The sequence below is a fragment of the Talpa europaea genome, assembly GCF_964194135.1.
Source record: "Talpa europaea genome assembly, chromosome: 12".
Lineage (NCBI taxonomy): Eukaryota > Metazoa > Chordata > Mammalia > Eulipotyphla > Talpidae > Talpa > Talpa europaea.
The window spans coordinates 49,394,803-49,421,353 of record NC_140079.1 but is presented as its reverse complement, the minus strand read 5'-3'; the positions used below and the strand labels follow the sequence as shown (position 1 = coordinate 49,421,353).

At 46.2% G+C, this 26,551-nt stretch overlaps 1 protein-coding gene across 1 annotated transcript in view; it reads left to right on the top strand.

The window, feature by feature from the left end:
- The window catches only part of NMNAT2 (nicotinamide nucleotide adenylyltransferase 2), a gene marked incomplete at both ends in the record, with an annotated part of 161,471 nt that extends 139,993 nt beyond the window's left edge, over window positions 1–21,478 (top strand). Inside the window, 4 exons of the mRNA XM_084249099.1 lie at window positions 1,454–1,530; window positions 20,290–20,391; window positions 20,503–20,570; window positions 21,376–21,478. Of these exons, the coding sequence (XP_084105225.1) occupies window positions 1,454–1,530; window positions 20,290–20,391; window positions 20,503–20,570; window positions 21,376–21,478 (350 nt within the window). The remainder of the gene's footprint in view (window positions 1–1,453; window positions 1,531–20,289; window positions 20,392–20,502; window positions 20,571–21,375) is intronic.
- Between the last annotated feature and the right edge of the window lie 5,073 nt (window positions 21,479–26,551).

Sequence of the window (26,551 nt, the reverse complement as noted above, 5' to 3'; positions counted from 1 at the left end):
TGGCCTGCAGCACCATCCCACACTGCCCCAACAGCTTGTGTGCATGACCTTTGTGGTCAGCTTGTCGCTGAGCACCTACTGTGTGCAGGTCATTCTGCCATAACCTGGGGATATAAAGATAGATCAGATCACACACTGATGATTGAGGTACCATGTGACATGGGGGAGAGTGGGGACAGGCGGCAGGCACATTTAAGAGTTAAGATCTCACTGCTCCCTGGAGCTCCCCACGGGTGGCCTGGCCAGACACAGAACAATGAGATGCTGGTACTGTCGTCAGCCTGGCAGCCTTTCACTGAGCCATCTGGAGACTCCGGTATCAGGGACAAGCTCAGCATCTGAAAGTGCTTGTCAGGCCCTGAGCTGGCTGTGGGGTCTGAGGCAGCAGAGCTGTGCCCATCTCTCAGCCTCCGGGCCTGGTGGGGAGGGTGGGCAGGGGCCACAGGAAGGCTCAGAGCAGGCCGACTCACTCACAGCTTCAAAGAAGATGTTCACAGTCCTGGCTTTTTTTTTTTTTTTTAAGATTTATTTATTTATACAAGAACTGGGGTACAGGCCAGAGGTGCTGGAGGGTGAGAGGATTCACCAGAGAGAGAGAGAGTGGGGAGCAGAACAGGCAGACAGACCAAAAGCACTGCTGAGGGGAGCAGCGGGCGAGAGCTGTGCCTTCTTGATGGGGCCCGGGTGCCTGGGACCCAAACACACCAGCCTGAGTCACCTGGGGCAGAGGCCTTTCCCAAGGGGCCTCCAAGAATCCCAGGGTTCTTTTTTCCCTTTTGCTCAGACTTAACAAGTAAGTCAGTTTGCTGCTGCTTTACACAATGATGGTGATGACGGGCCTCACTGGACTACTTGAGCGGGCTTAATGAGGGAAGAAAAACAACTGAGGGGAAGTGTGGCTGAGAGTTGGGAAGGGGAGCGCAGCCTTGTTTCCAAGCCCTTTGCTGAGATGGTGGCCGTGGAAAGAGAGGACATTCGGTGACCCCAGCTACCACATGTGTGCACACGGTGTTCCCCATGTCCCCCCATCATGTGAGATCTCGTGATGGGAGATAAACTCCAAAAAAGGCCCTACAGCAGAAAAGCCAAACTGTTGACACTGAGTTTGATGTGGAGCGAGAGAGGCAGTTAGACCTTGGCTGGCTCAGTCTTTCTTGAGGTGACCAACAATCCTGATTTAGCACAGAAGTCCCTGGAAGTCCCTCAGTACCAGGCAAACCAAGACTGTCCTGAATGACTAATTCCTCCCTAAAAGGACAAGAGTGGTCAGTATAGGAGCCTGCGGGAGGGGGAGGGCAAGAGTGGGGAGCCAGGATTTCTGCTCACCCTAGTTGCAGTGGTGCCTGGGGAAGTGGACTGTGGAGCGGGAAGGAGGGGAGTGTTTGTGTGGATGAGCAGAAAAGCTGCATCCCAAGTATCCACTTATTCCCTGTGCATACTTTGTTCCCCTCAGAGCTGCGAATCCTGCTTCTGTGTGGCAGTGACCTGCTGGAGTCCTTCTGCATCCCAGGGCTGTGGAACGAGGCCGATGTGAGTAGCAAGGTCACAGCTGGATGGGGGAGCGCCAGGAGGGTGCATGAGAGGTTTGCCTCTGTGCCTCCCTCTCCGCCCCACCCACAGCCTTCCTCCCCAAAGCGCCCCTCCCACCCACCTTGAATTCCCAGGAAGGCAATCCACTTCCATCACTAGGGAAGTGAATTTTCACCTACCCCAGGCCTTCTCTCCTACTTCATTTTTATTCTCATCCCTGCTCCTGAAAAGTCCCTGGGAAAGAAGCCATCTGAGTCATAGAATACCTTCTGCAAGTTGTGCTTGGGTGTGTGGATGCTGAGGAACTTAGGTGGGGGAGGAGGGATTTAAAAAAGTCTTTGTCCTTTTGAGCCTACTGTATGTTTTGTTTCTCTTTGATTCCCTTTGAAGAGGTAGTAAATACCACCCTAGAATGCCCTCAACAGGAGTAAAGGGGTCAAGAAGGGAGAAGTTAATGGCAAAAGGTCAGGAGGATCTTTCTGGCAATTGGCTTGGGATGGAAGAGAGCAGGAAGTTAAATTTCTACTATTTGGACTCTCAGTTGACATCTTATGTCACAGATCTGATTGTGATCAGCTTATTCTTGTTATTCACCTTCTTACATCCCTGCCTTCCTATTCTTTCATTGTCCATTCCCCTGGTAGCCCAAACTAATACTATCCCATGCTAGCTGGATTCATCGGGCAGCAATTTCAGACCTGGTGCTTTTTTATTAACTTGCTGCTATGTGACCTGGTGCAAATCTCTCAGCGCATCTGGGCCTTGTTGTTTATTTCCCCCCAGTTTTATTGATATCTAATTGACGTATAACATTGTATTAGTTTAAGGTATACAGCATAATGATTTGTTATATGTATATATTATGAAATGATTGTCACAGTAAGTTTAGTTGCTATCCATCACCTCACATGGTATAACTTGGTGGTTGTTTTACATCTATAAGATCTATAAAATGTTACAGAAATTTGAGATTTCAAATTAATAAGTATTAGGTAGTAATATGAGAGCATGACGGAGGGGGATTAGGGTCCCCCAACTGACAAGGTTCATTCCCTAAAATAGGGTCATATGCCATCCACTGCATAAAGACAAAGGAAGCAAACTGTTAGTGTGAAAAATCTTTAATAGAATTAGTGTGCATAGAGACGGAAGAAGAGGCTATTCCTAGTAACAGTTTCCCAATAAAACACCCAAATTTACCCTATTGGGGGCAAATCCAGCCAAACAGGGTTGGCACTAAGCAGGGATGCTGATACCCAAAAGCTAGTCACAGGTCTAAGGCAACTTCTCTTGGGGAATCATGGGAGAGGGGCTAAGGAGGCCAGGGGTTTGGGACAGAGGGAGCAAAATTAAAGTACAAATGGCAGTTGCCACTGTCTCTGCCAAGGGGCAGCCTTCCCATGTGCTTCTCACCCATGAGTCTCGTCCACATGTCTCTACATGTCTCTCCTCCACATGTTTTCTTCCAAGCCCCCCCGCCCAAGTTCCTGGCACAAGGCAAAGCCAGAGAAGTAAGGACTCCCAGAACCCACCTGTCTTCCATATATATTTTTTTTAATAGAGGCATGTTTTAATTATGTATTTATTTTTTGTTTGTTTTGTTTATACAAGCACTGGGTACAGTCAGAAGCACGGGAGGGTGAGAGAATTCACCAGAGCCAGAGCGGGGAGCAGGGCAGGCAGAAGGACCGAGGTACACTGCTGAGGGGAGCAGCGGGCGGCAGGAGAGGTCTGCGCGCCATGTGGGACCCTCCTCCAGTGGCCGGGAAGCAGCCGGGGATCGAACCGGTGCTGCAGAGGCCGTGGGCAGCTTCACAACCCAGCGCTCAACCCCTGCGCCACCGGGGAGGCCCCCACCTGTCTTCCATATTATAGAGCTTCATTGCCACCCAGTTCGGCCCCTAGTTCCAACAGCCAGTCCAAGGCGACTGCATGTAAGTGGGGGCCGGGAACATGGTCCCCATCCTAACAGTATGACATACACATACAACATTTTCATGTACATATATTTGTGTCTCTAGAGAGGAACAAGAAGAGGGGGATAGAGATAGGTCCAGACTCAAGATTCTTTTCTTTTTTTTTTTTCAATCTCCAGAACTGTGGGGGAGAAAGTTCTGGGTTTTATTTATTTATTTATTTTTATATTCCCCATACAATTGTACCCGCCTTATTTTGACCGCAATCCTTCCTTTCCCCGCCCCCCCCCCACTCAAGATTCTAATTCTACTCCAACAATTCTCACAACAAAACAGCTCTGAGAATCAGTTTTTCCCATCTCTAAAATGAGCACCATAATAAAATAAAAACGAGCACTGCATAGGATTTGGGGAGAATCGAATGAGGTTGACTATGTAGAGTGTTTAGCCTAGCAACCCACCTACACTACATGCAGCAAATGTGAATTACCAAAAGCAGATACCTGCATATTCAAGGTGAAGCTCATGATGCTGACATGTGGTGACCCCACCAAGGGGGAGGGGAGTTTCAGGGAAGCAAATTATACTGTGAAGCCCTTTCCTCTCCACTGCTAAACAATTTCCTGCAGGTGAAATTCTAAACCTCCTTTCAGTTCTGGATTAAGTGGCTTAATTGACTTTTACTTTCTTTTCTGCTTCACAAGGTGCCATGAAAGTAAAAGATAATATGGGCAAAGTTCTGCACAGGACCTCAGCAAAGCTCTTTCAAGAATCCCGGCAAATCTGGACAATTGCCTAAGGCCATTCCAGGGGGAGGCGTAGGCAGTGTGGGTGGATTTGGAGGATAAAGTTTGCAGCAGCCTGAAGGGCTGGGTGCACAGGTGTGCGGAGTGAGTGTCTCTGGGGTGCCTTTGTTATCAATCAGTGTGGAACCTGAAGTTTATGGTTGGAACCCTGGAGGCATGCCTAGTCCCTTTTGTTCCTCCCAGTTAGATAGCTGACTACGAGGGGGCCCCCCCTCTGACTTCTCCCCAAAATGACTGCTCTGAATGGTGTCAGGTCAACAATGACAGATCAGAAACAGGACCCCAGGTCGCTCATCTTGCAGTTGTTCCCTGGCGCTGAAATGATTCATTGGTTAAGATAGAAAATTTGAGAAACCAACAGCTATTGATTTACTGGGGAAAGTGACAGTGTGGGTAGAGTGAGATGCTCACATATTCAATCAGGTTCCCACCTAACCTGCAAGGATGGCTGCTCTTCCTGGAGATGCCTACGTCCCTGCTCCCTCCCATATGTGCAGAGTTCCACGGGCAATAACCGCATCGGCCCTGTCCTGGGTGCAAAATTCCAGGCCACATGAGTAGCAGCAAGATTTGGATGAAGCAGAGCCGAAGGTTCACTCCAGAGAACTATCTAGAGCACAGAGCTCTGTGTTCCTAGCCCCACCCAGTCAATGGCTCAGTCCTCTGATTCAGCCCAGTCAATGTGTGGGTTCCTTAGGATCATGGTGTATGAGGTAGAGGGAAGAAAAAAAGCAGCTATTTCCTTACACAACAAGTGTGAATCTTAGCCCACAGAGAGGTATTCCAGAAATATCACATTGAATCTATTTAAACCAAATTAAAATTCAACTCCAAATCTCTATTCTACAGGGCTGACAGGAAGTTGGTTTCAGACATTACTGACTATCGAAAACCAGGAGGCTCCTGTGTGCCCTGAACATGAGCATCAGTTTATCAGGGTCCCCACAGACATCTTCCCTGTGGGGGCCTACTGGTCCCCTGATGTTGGTGGGGCACTGTCCCTCCCCTCCTGGGGCTGGGACTCTGGACCAAGTCTGGAAGGCCAGCTGGGCCCCCCTCACCTAGGATTACCAGGCCCCATATTTTTTAAGGATTTATTTATGCATACAAAAACTGGGGTACAGGCCGGAAGTGTGGGGGGGGTTAGAGGATTCACCAGATCCCCAGAGACAGAACAGGCATATCTACTGAAATACGCTGCTGAGGGGAGCAGTAGGCGAGACAGGAGAGGTCTGCTGCACCATGTGGGTAGTTCTCTGGCCAGGGATCAAACTCATGCTGCAATAGTTGCAGACTGATTCATGGTGCTGACGCTTAACCCCTTGCACCACCAGGAGGTCTCCCCTTACCCCAGTCATGTTTAAATAGGGTTTCTGTATATTCATCTTCAAAAATGCTAGGCCCTAGCCTCCAAGTCATCTGCAAGAGTTGTTTGCCTTGCCAAACAAGGCAAGAGAGAAACCACCAGTTCAAAGAGGCCTGTGGGGGAGGGTAGTGGGAATAGGAGACTTTCCACCCTGCTGTAAAAAAATCTCAAAGGAAGCCATGAGTCTTTGCTCCCACCCATACTGGGAATCAGCTAGGATGGTCTGCTCCAGAGCAGAGCAGCGAGACTCTTCCTGCACAGTCACACATGCCTCATAAATTCATCCTCACTCTTTCTTTCATTTTGGATTTAATGCTCTTCTTCTGGGAATCTAATTACACTATTAAAGGGAAAATCCCACTCCCACCCAAATACAACCCTTGGGCATTTCCCATTAATCCACAGTACAAAGATCCATTAATCCACAGTGAATTCTGACCTTCTCTGACAGTGATGAACCCTGTCCCCTTACATTCCATGGGGTGAAAATTCCATCCATATTCATCAAGTTTCTCTTGTTGGAACACAAAAGAGCTGCTTGTGTAGCAGTTGGCATTTTCATTCTTAATTCCCCACGGACATCAAGATCTAGGTCCCTGCACTGGCCTTGGAGAGGACCCAGCCCCCCAGATCATCCACTCCTGGGTATTTTACTAGAGTACTTGGCTTCCCCAGGAGACCCGATCTTTGCTGCACTGCCTTGCTGTGCAGCGCCTATGCTGGCATGCAGGCAGGGACCAGGGTTGGTGGGAAGTCAAGGCCAGAATCTAAAGGGTCAGCCCTGGAGAGATCTGTCTCACTGCCCCGACCCCAATAAAGCCTGTTGTCTAGGGGTCTTGTGCTACTGTCTGCTTCGTCCACCATGTGATAGTGGAAGACAGCCTGGCAGATTAATTCTGGCTCAAACATCCTTGTTTTAATCCATGCTCCCTCTCCCACTTAAGGGAGTGGTGAGGAGAAGCTGGAGAAGTCTGGGGAAAGGAGACTGGGCAGAGAAGAGACTTGGAAAGAAGACCTGGAGGAGGCACATGGAGCAGAGACATGTGAAAAAGAGGCCGTGCTTGGTTCATGAATTAGATTTGCACCAGGAACTTGGGGGACATGGAAGGAGACACTTGAAACAGACATGGGCGAGAGACCCCGGGAGGCTGATAACAGCAGCCTTTTTTGTTTAACTTGTACTTTGACTTTTTTTTAAAAATTCATTATTTAAGCATACAAGAGCTGGGGAACAGGCCAGAGATGTGGTGGGGCGGGGTGAGAGGATTCTCCAGAGACAGGGTGGGGAACAGAACAAGCAGACGAACTGAAATACACTGCTAAGGGGAGCAAAGGGCAAGCCAGGAGAGGTCTGCCAAGCCATATGGGTAGCTCCCTGGCTGGCCGGGGATCGAACTCATGCTGCAGAGGCCGCGAACCTCTCCATATTGCAGTGCTCAACCCTCTGCGCCACCAGGGAGGCCCTGTACTTTGATTTTGCTCCTTCCTTACAGACTTGCCTGGCCCCTTCTGCCCCTATCCTATGGGTCCCCAGCAGAAGGTGCCTGAGACTTGTGGTGAGCTTTTGGACCTCAGTAGCCCCACTTTGGGCCAACCTTGTTTGGCTGGGCATTTACCCACAAGGGGATGGGTAACTTTGAGTACTTCATTTGGAAACTATTATCCTTTCTTCTCTCTATTACACACTAATTCTATAAAAACTTTTCTATTGAAGCTCTACTAGGAGTATGTTTTGTCTTTATGTTGTGGATGGCAGAACCCTTTGAGACTGTCCCAATGTGCCATCAGTCTACCAGGATGAACAAAAATATGTTATTTGCCCTTGAGGTACTTGCTGTCTAAAAATGCCTCATTTTTATGCCAGTTCTTCATAATGTGTGAAATAAAACATAAAAAGGTTAGAAGAGTTCTTGAACCCAGGATACACTCAATAAATGTAGACTATGTTAAATAACAAAAATCCAACCAAGTTCATTTAAAGTTCTAATTGGCTTCAGTAAATGCTTCAGGAATCAACTAACAAGTTGAAAGGCTCTTTGAGAAATTGACAAAAATGGAAAGTTTTTTTTTTAGACAGAAAGAGGGTGGGGGACAAGATGATTAATTTACAAAAGGAAAGGAGGTTCACTAAGAGGCAAAGACACCATCCTTGAAAAGAAGGGGGTGAAGTGTCTTATCCCTCACATGCCTCACTATTGCTGACCAAAACTCCAGGTAGGTTAGTTTCAATTCCCACTGCAGAGACAAGTTGAAACTGCAGTTATGTTAGATGTTAAGTCGGTGGGACTTAATGAACCCAGTTGGGCCCTGTTGTTTCTTTTCTTTTCTTTTTTCTTTTCTTTTTTCTTTTTATTTTCTTTTCTCTTCTTTTCTTTTCTTCTCTTTTCACAACTGTCATTTATTTAAATATATTTTCTACCAATGATGTGCCCAGCACATTGTTCTAGGGGAGGAGAACAGAGAAAACAAAATAGACCAAGATCTGGTCTGTGCATTTACTCTCTAGGGGAGGAGACAGACTAAAAGCTTTTCTTGTGGGACATCTCATTTGATACTCATTTAACATTTGTTATATCTCATTCACATTTAACTCCCAGAACACACCTGTGAAGTAGAATCTCTGTTCCTGCTTACAAATATGGAAGCCAAAGCTCACATGGAGTAACTTTGACTTCTCTCCCACAAACTTCACACAACAGGACTTGACACAGTCCCTAATTAGATCCTCAATCCAGACAAGGGCCCCTGTGAGAGGAATGATAGAAATAATTCATAGCAGCCCCCAAGACAAGAGACAGCACTTGAGTTGGGCTTTGAATAAAGGGTAGGATGGACTTAAGTGAGGAGGAAGAGAAGGCATTTTTGGTAGGGAGGAGGCTGTACAAGATTCTGTGGTGGGAACAAGTGACCTTTTGAGGAGATGGTTCTGGCTGGTTGCAACAGAAGGTTAATGTTGGTCTTTACTTGGGAACTTTTGACTTTGGAGCAAACAGACAAAAGCATTAAGTTTAATAATTAAATGTATTAACCACTCTCAAATAGTATTTGCATTTTAAAGGCAAGGGTCAATATTTAACCCACAGGAATGAAAATCTAATGGTGACATATTAAGTCCCAAGAATAGGTCAATGAGGAAGCTGCTTTTTCTTTTTTTTTTCTTTTTTCCTTCTTTTTTTTTTTTTTTTTTTTTTCATCTCTCAAAGCCCAGCATTCCACAGACTGGCTCTCATTGGCCATAGTCTACATTTTTCCAGCCAACCAACCATGGACTAACTGCCTCCTATATCCACCAACTATGGGAAAACAACCAAAGAAAATAAACAGAGGAAGAGCCTGGGGCACTAGCCACTCCAGAAGAAATCCCAGGGCTCTGGGACAAATGGAGCAAAGACAAACATTTGGTTTTTCAGCCTCAGATGGTTTTTATCAGACAGTCCAGCTTCAGCCAGGAAGCCTGATGGATGCTTCCACCCAGGAATTATGCCCCCACACCGATAAGACTGATGCTGAATTTACAGGCTCAGGGGGAGGAGGGTTCACTCCTATCATGAAGGATTCTGGTTCTCGTGTGAAAGGCACAGCTGGTTTGGTTTTCAGTCCATTGACTTGAGTCTAGAATCCTCTGCCTTCCCACACCCCCAATCAAACTGGAAATGGGAGCTGGTATGATGGTTTTCTCTGGGTAATCCCTCTGAAGAATCATTCAAATATTTGCATTAGAGAGTCACCCTTGAAAAGCATCCTGCCTTCTTGATTGTGAAACTAGTCTCTGTCGATTACTCCTCGCCTCCCCCCACAAAAAAAAAAAATGAAGCAGGAGCCAAAATGGGTGGAAGAATTCTTGACTGAATGGGTGGAGCATGTTTCCAAAACCTACTGCCTGGCTCCTGGGAGCTCTCTCCTGGTATCTTTTATAACCAGCTTGCAAGTATACAAAAGCATGTACTCCAGGGGGCAATGTAGAGTAACAAATGGAGGATTTGGCCATGCTAAACTTGGAGGAAAAAATATGATAGAATCCATTCTCAAATGCAAATCTTTTTTTTTTTAAAGATTTATTTATTTATACATGCACTGGGTACAGTCAGAAGCGCGGGAGGGTGAGAGAATTCACCAGAGCCAGAGTGGGGAGCAGAGCAGGCAGAAGAACCTAAGCACACTGCTGAGGGGAGCAGCGGGCGGCAGGAGAAGTCTGCGCACCATGTGGGACCCTCCTCGGGTGGCCGGGGAGCAGCCGGCGATCGAACCGGCGCCGCGGAGGGTGCGGGCAGCTTCGCAACCCAGCGCTCAACCGCTGCGCCACCAGGGAGCCCATGCAAATCTTTTTAAACTAAAAAAAGTTTTAAGTCACTAAATTGTGAGTCTTAAAGTGGATCTGGAAGGTGGTGTGGTGTGGTGGAAAGAGCCTAGAAAGCAGACCAGAGTGGATTCAAATTCACTTACGGTTCAGACAAGTTATTAAATCTTGTTGCATCTCTCTTTCCCCCTCTGCCAGGCACCCATCTTAGTGGAGAGTTGTTGGAAGGATTTATTGTGATAGTAAATAAAGTTTCTGTGTCGTTCCTGGTGCATTGCAGGTACCTTAAGCGTCCCATTGTCCTGATAATCCCATGTTCATCCCTGACTGTCCTCATCTGGAGAAGACAGGAGGGGATCCATGTCACTCCTGTACTCCCCCTCCCCAAAATTCTAAGGACACCAGATGTAGTTGAGCTTCTGAATCCTGAACTCAAATGATCCTACAGAGGATTTTATCAGCTAAGCTTGCCTGGGGAAGTCCATGTAAATTGGATCCTGTACCTAATAGAAGTCAAACCCTATGGCTTCTCTTTGCCATAAGAAAGAAACCCCTATCTTTCTCCTGGTCTAATCCTGTCTACTTTTCTTGATTTGAACCATTTTTCCCACTTCAGGGTCTTTGCACAAGCTGCGACCTCTCTGGAATGTTCTTCCCTCAGCTATCCCTATGTCTGGTCCCTTCTTATCATTTAGGTTTCAACATAAAGGTCGATTTGCTTTATAATTCAGTACTGTGCTTAGCACTACCTGATATTTTCTTATTTATGTATTTATTTATTCAAGATTGCTCCCTATCAGAAGGTGAGTTCAGTGAGTACACGAAACTGGCCTGTCTTATTTGGCAAGGTGAACCAGGACAGTTCCTGGTTCACCATGTACACGTGATAAAAGTTTGTTGAAGGAAAGAAGCAAAGCATAGCTAAGAACAGCTTGATTGAAGGAGTCCAGCCCATAAGATAGTCTCTGCCTCTGTTGGGACTCAGAGGAAGTTCCCCCAGTCCCACCCCATCTGGGTTCCTCTAAGTTTGAACCCATGAACAAATTTAACATCAGACAGATTAGTAGGAGAAAAGGCAAAACTTAGTAACATGTGAATGGGGAATTTACATGGTTGTAAATTCTGAAAAATAATGGAGTGGGTCAGGGATATTGATCTTGTGTTTAGGGACATGGGGCCATCAAGGTGGGGGGACTTCACATGACAGACAATAAAGGGTGGCTGCATCCTTACTGTAGGAGTAAAAATGAGATTCTTAGAGAGGACACGTTTACTGATAAATCTACAACTGGATGAGATAACCCCCCTCAATACCCCAGAACCACATTTTTCTAGGTCGTAAAAGAGGGAGCAGTGATTGCTTTCTGATTAGGAAAAAGGGAGGAAGTTTAGGATGTTATGATTTCTTCTTCTTTGACTGGGAAGTATGAAGGATTCAGGCAAGGACAGAAGCTTTTCCTCGGTCTGAAGGGATATCACCAGGGGCCTCCCTGGTGGCACAAGGGGTTAAGATGCAGCACTATGAAGCTGCAGCACAAGTTCAAACCCCGCCCAGGGAGCTACCCACATGGCGCAGCAGACTTCTCTTGTCTCACCCGCTGCTCCCCTCAGGAGTGTACTTCAGTCAGTCTGCCTGTTCTGTTCCCTACTCTGTCTCTGGTGAATCCTCTCACCTCCCACACCTCTGGCCTGTACCCCAGCTCTTGTGTGCTTAAATAAATAAATCTTTAAAAAAAAAAAAAAACAAAACTCTGCCCACCAGCGCAGGGTGTCTTGAAGTGACCAGTTCTGAGAATCTTGGGGTGGTCTGTCTTGGGCACTTTTGCCTCCATCACAAGATGGGGCTCAAACTTGCCAGTTACACATAGGACATTAACCCTTCTAGGATGTTAGCCGCTAAACAGAACCTCCCCTTATCTTGCACAGCATTAGATACAGCTGACATAACTAATCACTGGTTTAATGTCTCCTGCTAGATAGAGACTGACACAAGAGGTGAAGCCAAATCCGACTTGCTCATGTCTGTCCTCGATGTCCAGGAAGTTGCCTGGCTTAGCCTGCGGGGCACCCTCCCCCACAAAGCATCCACGAAATTTCAGCAGGGCAGGTCTTGAAATTCAGCCTCCTCGAGGCCGATCATCACTCCACATTCTCTCCAAGAGATTTGCCACTGGGGTCATTATGAGTGTTCTTTCTCCCAAGGCCAAGTTGCTTCCTGCCTCACCATGTCTCATATCCTTCCCTCAGAGTCCCCAGATTTGGGGAAACAGTGCCCCCTCCCACTTCCTCTCCCCATCTCAGCCCTGCCTCCCCTGAAGAGCCTCTGACCAGAAGATGAAAAGAGAGAATCAAAGCAGTGCCTGTGACCAGGAAGTTGAAGGAGAATGGCACAGATCCCACCTCTGAGACATGACCTAAGCCAGAGTAAAGTGAGGGGCTCACTGTGTGCAGGGGGAGGGGGTGGGGAGTAACATTGCATCTGGCCCCTGCCCACTGAGGTGTGGTAGAACCAGGTAACACCAGCCACCACTGGGAAGGAGACTTGCCAATCAGGACAGTTCTGCTGCGCTGACCACTGCACTCCCCACCCCCAAGGAGCAGCTTTAGGGAGCTCTTGTGAAGGCTTCAGAGGTGTTGGAGCCCTTGTGCTGGAACAGGAGCTCCACCCCAGGGGTATGGGCTCACTTCTGCAGCTCCATGGCAGGGTGCCTGAGCTGCCCTCTGTGTCCTGGGGTCAGATATCTGTCCTAGCTACCCCCACACCCCAGGGCATGGGGAGAATGTCCTTATCCCCCTGGAATCCCCAGAGTTGCTTGTTTCATGGGTGTCTTAATTTTTTTTTTTTTTTTGTGGGCCCCTCGCCGGCGGCCAGGGAACAAACCGGCGCTGCAGAGGCTGCGGGCAGCCTCTCAGCCCAGCGCTCAACCGCTGCGCCACCAGGGGAGGCCTGGTGTCTTATTTTTAATTTTTATTTTAATTTTGGTGTTACATTTTTGCTTTTCCATATGTGCACATGTTCCACTCACCCTCTACCAAATCACCTGTGCCAACACCCCCCTGCTTCCCTCCTCTCTTCTCCCTCCCCCCCATTCCTTCTGATAACCATTAAATTCTTTCACTAAGTCCAAGATTTATTTCTGCTGTATTTTGCCTATGTATGTTTTCTTATTTATTATTATTTATATTCCATAGATGAATGATACTGAATGATTAGTCAATTTCTGACTAATCTCAATTAACATAATCACCTCTAGGTTAGTCCATTTTGTCCCAAAGCCACTATTTCATCTTTTTCACAACTGTATAGTATTCCATTTAGTATATATTTCAATTTTTTTTTTATCCATTCGTCTGTTGAAGGGCACTTAGGTTGGCTCCATGACTTGAACATTGTGGTCAGTGGTGCTATGTACATAATCATATATAAGTCTTTTTGTATGTTTTCATAAATTTAGGATAAATACCTAATAGAGGCATTGCTGGATCATATGAAATATCCATTTTTATTTTCTTAAGGAATCTCCATACCACTTTCCAAAGAAGCTGCACCAACTTGCATTCCCACCAACAATGGATGAGAGTTCCTTTTCACCACATCCTCATCAACCTTGTTGTTTCCATTCTTTTTGATATGGGCCATTCTCACAGGGTGAGGTGGTATCTCATTGTGGTTTTGATTTGCATTTCCCTGATAATAAGTGACATTGAACATTTTTTCCTGTGTCTGTAGGCCATCTGAATTTCTTGTTTAGAAAAGTGTCTTTTTAAGTCTTCTGCCCTTTTTGTTTTACAGGGTTGTCTGTTTTTGTTTTCTTTTGTTTTCTGTTAGTTTGTATAAGAACTTTGTATGTTTTGGAAATTAGCCCCTTGTCAGATGTGTGATGTGCAAATATTTTTTTTCCCATTCCATAGTTTTCTTTTTTGTTTTCTTTGGGGTATAAAAACTTTTTAGTTGATGTAGAACTGTTACAGGGAAAACCCAGTATGAAACGGGTTAGCCTGACTGTGGGTCCTCACCTGCATGCTTAAAAGGGACTTATAATAAGACTTAACTGCAGACACACACAAAAAGGTTAATAAAGGGTTCATTTACAAAAAGGGGAAATGAAGACATGAATAACTCAAGGAGAAAGGGAAATAAATTGGTGAATAAGTCCTACCAGTTCCACTGAGCTGGAACCCCAATAGCATGCTGAAAGTTGGCAAAAAACGAAGGACCCCTAAGGCCCACATGTCTGGTTATATACCAATGCTGGCTGCTTAACTCCACCCTCAGTTCCCAGCAGTCCTCCCTTTGGTGGTGATGACATTATGGGATTTGTAGTCCTTGGTGTCTTGGCTCTCTTTGGTCTGGGATGGAGTCCATAAAACCTATTTGTGGAGTTTGTTTAGGACCTCTTTTCCCCCCAACAGTCCCACTTATTTTTGCTTTTGTTTCCCTTGCTATTGGGGTTGAGTCACCAAATACATCTTTGCAGTAGATGTCCCGTAGTGTGTCCCCTGGGTTTTCTATAAGTATTTTTTTTTTTTCTTTTAAATATGGTTTTCTTTTAAGTATGGTTTATGGTTTTGGTTCTTCCATCCAAATCTTTAATCCATTTTGAATTAAAGGTGTCACATTCTGACCTCATCCCAAACAAAACTAGTGTATTAGCAGCTTAGGCAAATGTTCATGGGATTTAAAGCAAGAATCTCCCAAAGGTGATGGTGAACATCACAAGGATGAGGGAGCTCTTGAGAAGGAGAGACTCCAGTCCACTGTAGCCATGGGAGGCCTGAAGGATTTGTTGTTGTTATTATTGTCAAAGATCCACTGTGATTCTATTGACCAATCAGATCAAGTTTGTGAACCTGCCAAAGTGAGGTCTCTCTGTCCTTCGTAGGGACCTTATTTAGTGTCACATCCTTGGGTCTTCCAGGGCTCCCATTAGGTGTGAGACTTCCATCCATATTCAGAGACAGCTAACACCTCAATTACAAATGGCCCAAGAAGGATCTGCAGGAATCCATTTAATCAACAGCAACTTTTGGGCACCTATGACATGCTGGGTTCCTTTCATCTGGGGACTTAGCCCCAGAATCCCTGCCCTTGTGGAGTTTACCTTCATAGGGGAGAAAGAGACAAAAGAATGTCCAAAAAAAGACAATATACAAGATGATAGATGGAAGTAAATTCTAAGGAGGAACACGAAACACAGATGAGGGTGAGGCTGGGAGGGGGAGAGGGTGTAGGGTAAGTGGGCAACATATTTCAACAGGAACACAAGTTGGAATATAGTGTGGCCAGAAAAGGTCTCACCAAGGAGGGGATATTTAATTGAAGGACTTTGAACCAAGGAGAAACATAATTTGACTTATATTCTAATATTATCAGTGTGGTTGTTGGGGATGGACTGAAAAAGACAAGAGAAAAACAGGGATGCCAGAGAAATGCAAGGGAGAGATAATAGGGGGTGAATGTTTTCTGTTGTGACAAACATGGTGACTTAAAGCAACACAAATTGGTTCTCTTAAACCTATGGCAGCCAGTAGTCAGATATAGGTTTCACTGGGCTAAAACTGAGTTATTGGCAGGGACATAGTCCCTCCAGAATCCCTGGGGAGAGTCGATTTTCATGACTTTTGCAGCTCTGAGAACTGTACTTCTTGCATTCCAGGCCCCTTCTTCCACCTTGGAGCCAACCTTGGAGGCCATCTTCACATGTCTCTGCTCCATCTTCACATAGTCTGCTCTCTTCTGTGTTAAAGCTCTGTAGTGGCAGGATGGCACGGAGCAGAATTTCTGTGAGCAGAGCAGACGGGGTAAAGGAGGAGTCCCAGAGCCTGGGTGGCTTTTTCAGGCTTTTATTGCATTTACCAGGTACACAGCAGGCAGGGGTGACAGGGGGCCGGGAGGCTGGCAGGCCTCCCAGCCCCCGGCGAATCTTCACTCTTCCTGGGCTCTCCAGCGTTCTCTCGTGGCCTTTGCTTCTCTGCTCCTTTTGCTCTTTTCTCTCTTTTGCTCCGCTGGCGTCCCCGTGATGCTGCCCTTATAAGACCAGTCTCAGCCCAGGTGGACCCACCTACATATGCCCACACCCCACTCCAGGTGCCCGCCATCAGGCATGCATTAGGACCGCAGGGATCCATCATCAGTCCTAATAGTGGGAGGGCAGAAAGCCTGATACTTTACTCACCCTACAAGCTCCCTCTTCCTTTTGTAAGAACTCATTATTAGAGTCCACCTTGACCCATGAGGAAAATCTCAATATTTAATCAATGTTTAATCACATTTGCACACATTTGCCACCTGAAGTCACATTCAAGGAGTTAGGACTTGGATATCATTGGGGACAATTCCTGAACCCACCAAAAGAGGTGGACCAGGATAGAAGTGATGGAAATGGTAAGAAATGAGCAGATGTTTGGATTTGCTTTGAAGGCTGAGTCAATGGGATAACTTATAGATTAAATGTGGGGTGTGAAAGCAAGCAATCAAGAACATGTGAAGGCGTTGGCCTTAGCAAAAATGAGAGTTTCCACCAATTGAAAAGAAACCATATAAGGAAAGCATCTGGGCTAGGGGAATTTCTCTCTCTTTCTCTCTCTCTCTCCTGCTCTCTCTCTCTCTCTCTCATTTCCTTGGTCAGTTGGTTGGTTTGTTAATTCAGAGGGCTCAGGGACTCAGGAGCATGTTCGTTTTGATGTTCCAGTCAAGGGAGCACGCTGAAAAAAAGCTGGCTCTAGGAACCTGAAGTTTATGAGAGACGTAGTAAGAGCAGGAATGACACGGCAGATTTTCTGTGATCCCATGCAGATGGGGTAAAAGAGAAGTCGGTCCTAGAGCCCTCAGTGGCTTTTGCAGGCTTTTTTGGGGGATTTTCTAGGCACATGGCAGGCAGGGGTGCTGGGGGGCTGGGAGGTTGGCAGGCCTCCCAGCCCCCAGCAAGTCTTCACTCTATCTGGGCTCTCCGGCCTTCTCTCGCTTTCTCTCTGCTTCTCTTCTCTGCTTCTTTCTTGGCTTCTGCTAGCATCCCTGTGATGCCGCCCTTAAAAACACAGTCTCGGCTCAGGTGTACCCACTTCAGGTGCCCACCATCAGGCATGCATTCAGGACCACAGGGCGGGAAGGCAGAAAGGCCTGATACTTTTTACCTTACCCTACAGACATCCACATAGGAGGGACTCATTTGAGAACCTTCAGTTTGTCTTTCAAATTTTGAAATTTAATGAAATGATTAAAGGTATGAGTGTGGTTAGAAAAGAAAAGAAGTCCAAAGACTGAAGCCTGGGGTACTCTGATCATTCAAGGTCAGGGAGGGGAGAAGTTACCAGCGCAAGGCAGCAGAAAGATACCAGAAAAAAGCTATTGGCGAGAAAGGAAGACATCCAGAAGGTGGTGTCCATCCTGGGGGCTGGGGAAGACAGGAGACAGGGGATGGGGTAGAGGTGGGAAGGAGAGCTAAGCCCCTGGAGGGAGAAGGGTACCCATGGGACGAGGTCACACCTGCAGAGGTGCCTCTAGGGTGTGGAAAATCTGTGCATCTTTTCCCATACAGCCAGTCTCCCTCGTGCCATCTGTGATTCCCAGGGGACAAGTGTATCACCTGTTTCTAGAAAAGGAAAATATCTCAAGCAGCAAGGTCTCCACCTGCTCGCCACCCACTGAGCAGCCTTGCATTGTTATTGATTGGGTGCTCAGAGCATTAGTTCCTGAATAGAAAGCAGCCTCTGTGCTAATATCGCCCACAGGGCAACTCCCCATGAGGCCTGACTGACATTCTGAGCCACTGGTTTCATATTTTCAACTAGAAGCCTCATGCTAAATAGCTCCATTACTTCACACATCATATATGAAACATCTATCAAGTTCTCAGAATCAAATTGAGTGCAGCGCCTTCATTATGCAACCTGCACCAGATAGCTAGAAACAGCTGCGTGGCAGGCAGTTGAGGATCCTCCAAGCTACCAACTTAGATGTTCTCTCTCTTTCCCTGCTCCTCCCAGCTCCTCTCCTCCTCCACCTCTCCCCTTTTCTGTCTCTCCCTCCCCCTTACCAAATCCTCTGGAGTTTTAATCAGTACTTAGAACAGTTTCGTCAATTTGGTTGCATGTTGGAATCACCTGGAGAATTTTCGTACCTGTTACTCCTGAGATTCTGATTTAATTGATCCTGGGTGTGAGCTGGGCTTAGGGAGTTTTAAAAGCCCCTCGGGTGATTCTAATGTGCAGGCAAGTCTGGGAACTAGTGAATCCCTGTGCAATAATCTAAACTGTGGCAGGAGGAGCGCAATCCAAGTCAACTCCCTGCCCTGAGTCTCCCTAACATTGCTGGTTTGTAGGTCAAAGTTTTGGTGCCAATGTGCCAGATCTTAACACCTCCACAGATGCAGCATACAATTGCCCTGTATGTCCCAAGCAGCATGATCCCATGGGGACTCTGGGATCCTACACCTAACTTTTTTTTTTTGGTAAAGATTTATTTATTTATGCATACAAGAGTTGGGGTATAGGCCAGAGGTCGGGGGGGGGGGGGAGAGGATTCACTAGAGACAGGGTAGGGAACAGAACAGGTAGATTGACTGAAGTACACTGCTGAGAGAAACAGCAGGGGAGTCAGGAGAGATCTGCTGCGCCATGTGGGTAGCTCCCTGGCTGGTGGGGAAACGAACTCATGCTGCAGTGGCTGCAGATTGCTTCATAGGTTGCATCTTAACCCTTGAACCACCAGGGAGGCCCCCTACACCTAACTTTTAACTTCTCTCCACAAGCTCCTGCCTAGGACACCGTCAGTCAGCCTTTTATTTTGGTGACATGAGAGTTCTAGTTGCAGCTCTGGCTCTAGTTGTAAGCGATGGAGAAGTAAGATAAAGTGGATGGAAACACCCCAGGGCACACATACATTGCCTGTGCATGCGCACATGGGCACACACGGCACCAGTGAGTCAGATTCTGAGGTGACATTCTACTGGTACAGAAATCCTGAGAGAGAAAGGGACGGCTCCACTGTGCTCCATAATGTCTGTTTTTGTGGCAACTGCTTGGAGAATTATGGGGAAACCTGGGTCCCTTGCCCCAGAGCAGGTCTTGCTCAATAAATTATACTGCTTAGAAGCAACTTGCCTCCCCTGCCCGTCGCTCCCCATCTGGGCTCCTTAATTGGCAAGATCTAAACAGTGCTATGCCCAGGCTAGATCCAAGTCTATTAAATGCCATAACTTTCAGGCTCTTTGAAAATAAAAACTGGCACGCATTTCCAGATAGCAACGTAGTTAATATGTCTCAAGAGCTTGAAATATCTCCAATTATTTTACTTCCCATCCTAAGGAACTAACTCATCAGAGATATGGAAAATGATTTATGTACAAAGATCTTTGACAAAGTGGTATGTACAATATCAAAAAAATCAGAAGGAACCCTTCACCTTCTATAATATAGGATTGGGTTAACATATCATGGCATATCATAGACAACAAAATAGGAGAATTGTTAAAAATATATATTCTGATAATTTTAATATGAGAAAGTGCTCACAATATATTGCTAACTTTCAAAAAAATGCAGGTGAAATGATTCATTTTTGCAGATCCATCTAGTTGTGGCTATTTCCACTTATTTGTAGAGAGGAAAACTCTGGGCAGAAATACAGTAGCAGTGGCAACATGGATTGTGTGGTTGTGATTGATCTCTATTTCCCCCCACCCTGGGTTTCCAAAGTTTTTACTGGGTCTATCGTTAGGGAAAAAAATTTAAAATGTTATTTCTTTGAATAAAGAGAAAATTTCGTTTGTCATATGACAGTAAGCTTCTGTCAGAGACTGATCTCAGAAGTGACCCCTTAGTAGCCCCCCCATCATGCCGGGCCCACACGGATGCATTCTAAGCTCTCCCTTGCTCGGCACTGCCCTTAGGTCCCACAGCAGCTTGCCTGTGGGTCAGCCAGGGAACCACCCTGCATCCTCCCTCTGCTGCCTCCCCTGGGGGCTGGGGTGTGCTTTCAGGGCAGTGGGTTCCGTCCCACCCAGGTAAGGACCGTGTGTCATTCTGGTTACTCTTCAGCATTATGAACTCAACAGGAGCCTCGGGAGTTAGAGAGCTCTTGCCTGGACACGTAGGAGCCCATATGCTCATGCAGTTTAGAGGTATTTATTAAGTGTCTTCTGTGTGCCAGGCAAAGTTCCCACTCATCCTGCTCACGCTGTTACTTACGGGTTGTTACTTGAACAAGCTGACTGATGGGGTGAAAAGGCAAGTTTGGGACTAAAGCTTGGGGTTACACATGGGAGATAGCTCCACCCTGCTAAGTAGTGGCTCTGTGGGGGTTGGAGACATGGCCTCACCCATGGGCACTCTCCCTCCCTGTCCCTCTCCCTCCCCCTCTCTCTGTTTCTTTAGATGGAGGTGATTGTGGGGGACTTCGGGATCGTGGTGGTGCCCCGGGATGCAGCCGATACAGACCGAATCATGAATCACTCCTCCATACTCCGCAAATACAAGGTGAGTCCTCCCTCTCTCTACTGTGAGCCGTCCCTTGTGGGGTAAACTGGAGTAACGGAGATACAAAAGACTGTGTGAGAGGCTGATGACCACTCTCTGCTCTTTCCCTAGAACAACATCATGGTGGTGAAGGATGACATCAACCATCCTATGTCTGTTGTCAGCTCAACCAAGAGCAGGTACGTTTGACAAATGGCGAGAGACACCTTGGCCAAAGAGGCTTACTAGTTTCCATACAACTTTCCTCAGTTCAAACTTCCCCTAGAGTGAGTCCGTGACAAAGAACTTTGTCTTTTGGAAAGCCACCCAAAGGTGCACTCGTCACCCTCCTTTCATCCCACAGGCTCAGCCTCAGTCATGTGGCTGTGTCTGCTTCAGGGAAGGCTATAAAGTAGAATTTATAGCTCGGCCGCCATGTTCCCATCTAAAATGCAGTCATTTCTATTACCAAAACAGAAGAGGAAGAGAATGGACACTATTGGGTTGTTGAAAAGTCATGACGTATTTTTTTCTATGTTTTTCTTCTCTTATCGGGGCTTCTATTGGGAGGAAAAGAAGGATTTCATCATAAGAACCCCAGTGGGATTGTGGCTTCATTCTCATCAGAACAGGTTGCAGAGAAACACAATGGAGTGAAACAAGAAGAGATAAAACATTTAAATGCCCACTGTGTGCTTGATGCAATTCTAAGCGCTCTGTATAACTCATTTAATCTTTTTACTAACTGAATGAGCTACCCAAATAGTGCTCTAATTTTACAGGAGAAAACTGAAGAACAGATGGGCTTAAATGACTTCCCTCAGGGATGACGTGGCATCAGCAGGATGGGGGAGGGATTTTCCTAACAGGGATACATTTATTTGCCCAAAGCCAAGGCTGGTCACGGCGTGTTAGGTAAGCACTTCCCTTGAGAATGGGCAGGTCAGTCCTTCTGTGTTGCTTCAGGGAAGGATGTCCATCTGATTGCCATCTCTTCTTGTCCAGGCTGGCCCTGCAGCATGGGGATGGCCATGTGGTGGACTACCTGTCCCAGCCTGTCATCGACTACATTCTCAAGAGCCAGCTGTACATCAACGCCTCGGGCTAGCGACCACACAGCCCCGCTCTCCACTCTCCCCATGTCCTCTGCCAACACACTGGCCCCTCCAGTCTGTCAGTCCCCCTGTTTCTCTCCTGCCTCACTGTTTCTCCATCTCCTCATCTTGACTGTTACCCCACTTGCTGACTCAACCCCCCACAGTGTGGGGACCTGCAGAGAACCACGGCATACCAGATTTCGCAGTCATCTTTGGACAAACTTTCCTCTAGTCTCTGGGTTGGGGGTGGGTGAGGGAACAGGGTGGGAGTTGGGGGAAGAGCAGTCCTTGAAGATGTGCCAGCGTCCGTCTCCCAGCATGCTCTAGAGAGCAGCTCTGGTGCCCATCCTCCCAGCATGCTCTGGGGAGGCGGCTCTGGCTCTCGCCTTCCCAGCATGCCCTTTACCACAAAGGGCTACTTTTCTTTCTTTTCTTGTCTTTTCTTTCTCTCTTTTAATTTAAAAAAAAAATTGGTGTTGTTCACTCTTCATAGAACTTGGATGAAATCAGTGTCCATGGTTCTTTACATATGTCATCTTGATGCATTCCTGTGGTATCATGTCCCTTAGGTAGGATAGCGAAGCCTGCCTCGGCAACCAGTAAGCACGTGGGGCCTGCACCCAGTAAAGAAGGCTCAGCCACACACACTCTCCCAGAGGTCACACACACGGCAGCAGTGGTCTGGGGTCAGGAGTGAAACTTTCATATTCTGAAGCCTGACTGGGAATAGTAGGGTTTCTTAGAAGGCTTTGTTTCCTTAGCTTCAGAAACCCATTTTCTGGAGGATGTGAGCCTGGAATCACACAGAGACAGTCCGTCTTCATTCCTCGTGGGGGTGTGACTGGTGGCAAAGAGAGGCATCCCTGCCAGCCCAGGAATTTCTAAGGAAACTTCAGATCGCCATGGAAACTCTTGGAGGCTGTACTTAGTCACATTTCGGCATCTGAGAAGATTCACATAGACAAGCCAAATCCAAATAACGTAGCCATTTCTTAAATAAAACATGTTAGGAATTCACTCAACCCTAGAGATCTTTGCTAATTGGAATTATTCATTGCGCATTTGGCCTGGAACCATCTGTCATAATGCTAAGACAGGATGACCTAGGAAAAATAATTTGTTGCCCTGTTGGGAATTGATGATTTCCTAGCAGTCAGTTCCTTCTTGGCTTTGTGTCTGAGGCTGGTCATATCTCCTGCTGAGCCCAGCACCCAGTCACTGTCTGTGGAAATCTACCAGTCAGGGACAACACAAAACAGAGATCTTGGAGGAAGAGAGGTCATGAGCACCTAAACTGTTTCACCACTTTCCTCCCTAGTTTCTCATTTACCTCTGCTGCCCATGGAAACAATTTTGACAGACTCTGTTCCAGTGCTTGAGGCCTCACACACCTCCTGCTCAGAGAGCCTAAAGGAAATTATGTTCTTGGGCGTTGGTCTCATCTCCGTCTCTGGCTCTTGGTTTCTGGTTGTCTCTGAGGAGTGGCCCCTGAACAGAGGATAATTTTATCAAAATCTAGTGTCAGCTCTGGCCAGGAGTGGTCTGGTGAGATCTGACACCAGGAAGTGTTCTTCACCCTCAAATTTCATATCAGCGACAGCCTTCAGTAGTCTCCAGGGAGAGGAACTGGAGTCAACCCAAAAATATAGTAGAGCAGTGTGCCTGGAGCTGTCTTTCCTCCTAGGTGAGAGAAGTAATCTCCAGGGGAGGGAAAAGAAGAGATAGGAATTCTTGGGTCTCAGAGTTTGCCTAGGGATCATGGAATCAATCACTTATAGCAACCTTTAGAGATTTGTTGACCCAGTATTCTCCTTTAAAAGATGATGGAGCAGAGATCCACCAGATGAAATGACTGGTCCAGGGTCACACAGCAGCACAGAGCTTGGCAAAGAATGTCATTTCCCTGATCCCTAGGTATTCACCCCACAAGGTCTCTTTCCACACATTCCCAATGGTGCTGGCCAGGTAACATGGTTTCTACTTTTTGCATTTGCAGCCTTAGGCACCTTCCTCTTAAATGATGCTTGTCATTTAAGGTGCTCGCTACATATTACATTGTGTGTCCTGGTCCTGAAGGAGGATATGATGGTGAGGAAGGTTCTGGTTAGGTTTCCCTAAAAAATCAAGAGATCACAATGTCTTAGAGGAAATCCCAGAAAATGACCCTCTGAATCCAAGAAAAGGTTGCTTTGTGGGAGGCTAAGAGAGACCCAGAATGTTCTCAAGATGACATTATTGTTGGAGAGAGAAAGACAGAAGATATTTGTTTAGGCAGAGCAGTCATAATCCAGGAAATGAAACAAAGGAAAACAGGGAGCTGGGTTTCCCTGGGGGAAACATGGCATTTTCAGAAATATGGAGTTTATAGAATGTCTGAGTGTCTGCATGAGTAGAGCCAAGAAAGACCTCCTGGTCTTTGTTTGTCTCTTGGGTGCACTCTGTTACTCTGCTGGACTCTGTGATCACTTAGTCTTCCACCTATTAAAGGGAACTAGCTTGGCCTATGTGCTCAGTGTGAGGTGAGAGGCATGTAGGGGAGGACAGTGAGGAAGGATGCTAAGCAAAAGAATAATAGAGGTAGGTTTTGCAGGAATTAAATGGGACAGACCCAATCTTGGTGCGTCACAGGGATCACAATACAATAGTTTTTCTTTAGTAAAGAAAAAAGCGAATTCCCTTTGGGGTAGAATGACTCATTTCCCACCCCTCACATTCTTCATTTGCTAGGGGAGCTAGTCAGAGCCCCTCACTCAGCCCAGGGCAGGACATTGTGGCTGTGGTCCAGCCAAGACCAATGACAGGAAGATGATTCAGAGTATGAAGTGGTGCCCAGATGCTGGCAGAAGGAACCCCCCTCCCCCGCCCTCCTCCGGCTCCAACTTCACCTCTCGGGCCCTGCTGCTTCTTACAAAGGCCAACTCAAGGCTGGCAATGATCAGAAATCATGACAATGGCATGGGCTGGAAAGGACATCAGGAAGGGTCTGGAGCCTCATTTCCTGCTTACTAATGAAAAATGTCCCTCCCATTTTTTCTGAAAGTGGCTGATATGAGTAAGAACAGGCAGGAGGGAAGTTCTTTGTGTCAATGACTCTCTCCTCAAGGAATGGCCCTTTGTGAGGTCTGTCCTGCTAGCAGGTACCTCATTCACCACCCCCTCAAGCCCAGACAGCCTCTGGGGCCTCCTTATTTTCATTTTCCTTGAATGTACATAGAACCTGGGGAGGGAAGTCTCTTACTAAAGTGCCTGAAACCCAGAGCTAGAGCTTCTAGAGACGCTATTCTTCCTGTCTCAGCTTGGCCAGCCTCCCCCGCCCCCTCCCCAACGTTCTCTAGTCTCATGCTCCAGCTTCTCAGAAAGAATCAAAGAACTTGCTATTCTAATTAAGTAGAAAGAGAGATTCAATAAGCTATTTTAACAGCCCAAATCTACTCTCCCAAATGGATACACACACCTTAGAGGACTAAGAGAAAGAAGCATGTCATGATATTTTATCAAGAAAGTAATGCAAAAATAACTCAGTAGAATATGAAAAGCTCAGGATCTCTCCGAAGGTTACTGCAGCAAGGCTGACAAGTGAGATGGAAAGGATGGAAACAGACCAATTTTGTAGATCATTAGTACACCTTAGGAGTAGCATTGTGGTAATGATAATGAGTATGTGCTGTCCAGTTCATCTGTCTGCACCTTCCTTAGCTGCCCAGTAAACTCACCTTTTCACGTGGTTTCCTTGTCGTGCAAGTTCAGAGTGTCCTCTTGACAGATTCCAGTTGGTCGGGAATGAGTTACACTTTCCCTCCTCCTTTGTAGTCTAGGTCCAGGACCCAGAACTCAGCTTGATCCAAGCGGTCTCAAGGATTGGCAGGGGAGGGGGGAAGCTTTTTTAAATCACTTTTTAGTCATTGAATCTGCCATTTTAAGTGTAAGATTTGCTTTATGGAAATCAATTCATTAATAAAAAATTAAAGTTGCAACACCATTTCACAGTGAAATATTTTGAGTAAAATTTGTTGCTGGAGTAGTCATGGGCAATAGTTTTATCAGCAAAATGTTTCAATTGTGTTAATAAATAAGACATGCTACAGGAGTCTTTTATCTAGGTCTAGAATCTTCTTTGTCAGTTGCAGAATTAATCACTTTTTATTCCCAGAGTCTTACTTGATAAGAGTCAACAGTTGTAAAAAACATTCTTCGAGCGTATTGTCTATGGTTTACTTGATGCCACATCTATAGTATAAAAGTATCCACAGCCAAACTCAAGGATCATTATCAGGCAAGAATAATTAGCAAATTTATGAATTGTGCCTAAGCTTTCTCAGCTAAAAATATTCAAATATGGTCCTTCCTGTCAACCTAGGGATTAAGTCTCAGCACTATCACCACAACAGACTGAGTTTGATCCTGGCTAGGATGCTGAGCCACATATGGCACAGCAGACCTCTCCTGACTTGCCCACTGCTCCCCTCAGCAGTGTATTTCATTAGATCTGTCTGTTCTGCTTCCCACTCTGTCTCTGGTGAATCCTCTCATCACCCCACCCCCATACCTCTGGCCTACACCCCAGATCTTCTACGCAAAAATTAAAAACAGAACAGATCTTAGACCCTACCTAATCTGCATAGTCTGGTATTGGTTAGCTTTGGCTTCTTAATGAAGGTAGTTCTTTGTGAAGTAAAAATACATTTGTGAAAATTTTAAAGTTGAGTAACTTACTTCTTGGCATGACCAATCTTAAGACAGAAGCTATTAAACTCACAATTTGTTTAGGCAATGTAAACAAGCAAGCATGAATAATTTCATAATCGTTTAGTCTTGCTGTGACTATTTGTTCTTACTTCATTTTTACCTGTGACATATAGAGTGGATTGGTTTAGGTCTAAGTGGTGATTATCATTAGCTAATATCAAAAAAGAAATTCCTCATCAGACCAGCTCATTTAAGACTTAGTTTCTTGTCAGATTAGTTGTGGGTTTTTAAAATCATTTTGTTTCCTAGTATTTTTATTTGTTTGTTTTGAGATGAGCGAGTTTTGCATGTATCCATGCGGGCTTGGTGACATACCATGATGTTTGACATGTCCTGTA